This window comes from Bison bison, unplaced genomic scaffold (assembly GCF_000754665.1).
Source record: "Bison bison bison isolate TAMUID 2011002044 unplaced genomic scaffold, Bison_UMD1.0 scf7180017864289, whole genome shotgun sequence".
Taxonomy (NCBI): domain Eukaryota; kingdom Metazoa; phylum Chordata; class Mammalia; order Artiodactyla; family Bovidae; genus Bison; species Bison bison.
Window position 1 is genome coordinate 17,729,313 of NW_011494861.1, and position 3,851 is coordinate 17,733,163.

The 3,851-nt window shown below is 38.8% G+C and overlaps 1 protein-coding gene across 1 annotated transcript; it reads left to right on the plus strand.

Moving 5' to 3' along the window:
- Window positions 1-2,530: 2,530 nt before the first annotated feature.
- Window positions 2,531-3,106, plus strand: LOC104996003 (40S ribosomal protein S11-like). The gene has a single exon (XM_010850107.1). The coding sequence runs from the start codon at window positions 2,587-2,589 to the stop codon at window positions 3,061-3,063; it is 477 nt and encodes a 158-aa protein (XP_010848409.1). The 5' UTR covers window positions 2,531-2,586; the 3' UTR covers window positions 3,064-3,106.
- The last annotated feature ends 745 nt before the right edge of the window (window positions 3,107-3,851 follow it).

Sequence of the window (3,851 nt, forward strand, 5' to 3'; positions counted from 1 at the left end):
TTTCTGTGCTTCATCCATGTTCCCTAACCCCTCACCTGGAATCCTTAGCTATTGTGAAGGTATTTTGACATGTGAATAGTTGTTCAAGCTGGTATTTTCTTTTGGGAAGGAGAGCAAGAAATTCCTATGGCACCATTTTCTGATGTCACTCCAAAGTCTCTTCCTTTGAAAGATATTTCTACTCACTAATAGAATTCTAGGTTGAAAGGTTTCTTCCCTCGGTTACATTGCTCCATTGTCATTTGAGCTGCATTATTTCTGACAAGACTCTCTTCCTCTGTATCTAATGTGCCAATCCTCTTTGACCACTTTTAAGATTTTACTGTTATCATGAGATTGAAGCATTGATCATGATGTCCTTTGCTGCCTTTTTCTTTATGTTTTATGTACTCATGGTTCTGTGAGGTTCTCTGGCCTCTGAGTTTCAGTTTATATCAAATGTGGACAATACTTTGGCCACTATTTCTTTAAAAATTGTTTCTTTCCTTTATGCCCCTTTAAGAGTTGAATCACACATACATTAGGTCACTTGAAGTTGTCCTTTAGCTTACTGCTGATGTACTTATTTATTTATTTAAAACTCTCTTTTTCTCTATGCGTTCTATTTTTGATAGGTTATATTGTTCTTTTCCAGATCACTAATCTTTTCTTCTTCAAAATCTAATCTAATCAACTTCTATTTTTATCCGGTATGATTTTTATCTCTCAAATATCTGTATTTTATCTATCTATCTGTCTTATCTTTACATATTCTGTGTCTCTACTGAACATGTTCCATATTTTCTCTAGCCTCTTCAACATAGGGTATACAGTTAAAATTTATATGTGGTGGCAAATATTTAACAACTGGTTTTTTGGCCAAAACAAAAAACAAAAACCTCACAACATCTCAGACTTTGTCAATTTGCAAATTTTTGTGCTTTAAATTATCCCACTCTGGCTAATTTCAAACTGCTGCTGCTGCTAAGTCGCTTCAGTCGTGTCCGACTCTGTGAGACCCCATAGGCAGCAGCCCACCAGGCTCCCCCATCCCTGGGATTCTCCAGGCAAGAACACTGGAGTGGGTTGCCATTTCCTTCTCCAATGCAGGAAAGTGAAAAGTGAAAGTAAAGTCACTCAGTTGTGTCTGACTCTTAGCGACCCCATGAACTGCAGCCCACCAGGCTCCTCCATCCATGGTATTTTCCAGGCAAGAGTACTGGAGTGGGGTGCCATTGCCTTCTCCAAACTACCAACATGTAATCATTGAATGTAGAGTTGAGGAGAGATGCAAAATAAGAACACAGTATTTCATAATATCTTTACCACATGAATATAATAATCTTAACCTCAGAAGCATAGATCATATTAAAATTAAGAAAATAATTAGCAAGATGAGTTTTGGTATTTGTTACCTTTGCTTTGACTACAAATTATTTAATTGTGAGTCTATATAATTTTAACAATGGTCATATTTAACAACTGACTTGTAAAATTCCCAGTAATTGAGAATAATTGAAAAATTGGCTCTCCTGAGCCAGTATGACCTGATTTCAGTACACCATTGGATAATAATTTTCTTAATCTCTTTATCTATTAATTCTATCTGTGTCATTGCTGGGTCAGTTTGTTTGAGTTTTCCCCTCACTATGGGTCATACTTTCTTTTTTTGTTTGATGTCTGGTAATTTTTAATTGTAAATTTTACCTTGTTGGATACTGGATATTTTTGTACTATTATAAATATTAATACCTTTTTTGGTGACACCATTTGATTTCTTGGAAACAGTTTCATACTATATGCTTGATTTTAAATTTTTGTTTGTTTTTGGTGGGACATAGCAGTGTTTAGCATAGGGTTACTTTTTCTACAATACTGTGGCAAAAACTGTTTTAAAGAGTACTGTAGCCCATGCCCTGTGTTGAATTCTGCACTCTGACTGGTGGGAATAGAAACCATTCCCCAAGAGCCCCCAAGAACTGTTTCTTCTAATCTTTTCAGGCATCTCTTTCCCTGCTCATGTAGTTTTCTTACATGGAGGAATTGATCAATATTCAGACGAAGACTCAAGGAGGACACTTTACTGATCTCTGTCTTCCTCTTTCCCTCTTCATCCTCCTTCTCTCCCTGTCTCTCTCCCCTACCACTCACTCAACCTCTCTCCCTCTCTTTCCCTCCCTCCTGTCTAGCATGTCCCCCTGTGAACTCTGGCTGCCTTGACCTCCCTAGATTTCCAGCTCTTATCTACCCAACCCCACGAGAAGAACTCTGGGATCTTCCTGAGTCCTCCCCCGCTGCCCTGTGGTCTGGATCCTGTCCCTGGGCAGTACACTGGGACAATAGTAGGGCTACTGTTGGTTCTCTCTTTTTCAGAGAATAAAGATGCTAGATGCCCTTCATTGCTAGATGTCAATGTCTTGGTAATCATTGTTTTATGTATTTTGTCTTTTTCTTTCACCTGTTCATATGACATGGTACATTTGGCCTCTGTTAATCCATCTAGGCTGGCATTGAAATTTCTAAACTTTTTTTTTAGTTTAAAAAGTTGCAGTCGATAAGGAAACCCGGACGCCGCCGCGGCCTTCCTTTTTTCAGGCAGCCGGGAAGATGGCGGACATTCAGACAGAACGTGCCTACCAAAAGCAACCGACCATCTTTCAAAATAAAAAGAGGGTCCTGCTTGGAGAAACTGGCAAAGAAAAGCTCCCTCGATACTACAAGAACATTGGTCTGGGGTTCAAGACTCCAAAGGAGGCCATCGAGGGCACCTACATTGACAAGAAATGCCCTTTTACGGGTAATGTCTCCATTCGAGGGCGGATCCTGTTTGGCGTGGTGACCAAAATGAAGATGCAGAGGACCATCGTCATCCGCCGAGACTACCTTCACTACATCCGAAAGTACAACCGCTTTGAGAAGCGCCACAAAAACATGTCCGTGCACCTTTCTCCCTGCTTCAGGGACGTCCAGATCGGCGACATCGTCACAGTGGGCGAATGCCGGCCCCTGAGCAAGACTGTGTGCTTCAATGTCCTCAAGGTCACCAAGGCTGCCGGCACCAAGAAGCAGTTCCAGAAGTTCTGAGACTGGACCTCTGCCTGCTGCCCCAAACACAATAAAGTTATTTCCGCCCCCCCAAAAAAATAAATAAATAAAAAGTTCAGTCTTTTAATTTTCTATTTATCTTAAGGCATTATCTATTTTATCTATTCATTTGCCCCTTCTCATTTAGTTGTAATTACTGATATTATATATTATTTTATTTATATTCTTTTCTGAGTTCTATTTTTTCCTAAGGATTCTACTTATGATGTATGTGTTCTTTCAATACTTTGATAATTTTCTTAATTGATTTTTAGCTCATTTTGAAACATTAGGTTACAGTTTTTATGTTTTGTACCCATAACCTTTTGGAGCACTTTATTGTTTAAAAGGATGGTATTCTGCTCTTTATTTCTTTTTAAAATGATCTTATATGGGTTTTGATTATGATCCTTGCTTGGGCCTTACTTTAAGTAAAATGAATATTTCTCTGTTTTCAGGATCATAGGATGGGCCAAGATAACTTCTCAAATTTCATGACTCGAGCTTCCACATCTGTTTTTTCACAAAGAAATTGACAAATAGACTCATGTTTTCTGTTATTGTCTTTCCCTAACCCCTCTCTCCTTTTGCTTTTGTTTCTCCTTCATTCTGTATTTGAATAGTCTTAGGAATTTCTCCTTTCTGTTGAGATTTATCCTGGGTAAGTGTTTTAGATTGTTAATTTCAAGATTTCACGCAGCTTAGATGGATCCAGGTTCTTCATACTTTACTGTGTACTCCCTGTACTCTGAACAGTGGACCTCTCCCAGTTCAGCTACTGACCTTAA

What these genes read in the sequence shown, in the direction of transcription:
- LOC104996003 (XM_010850107.1), top strand. Translation starts at nt 2,587, where the DNA reads ATGGCGGACATTCAGACAGAACGTGCCTACCAAAAGCAACCGACCATC.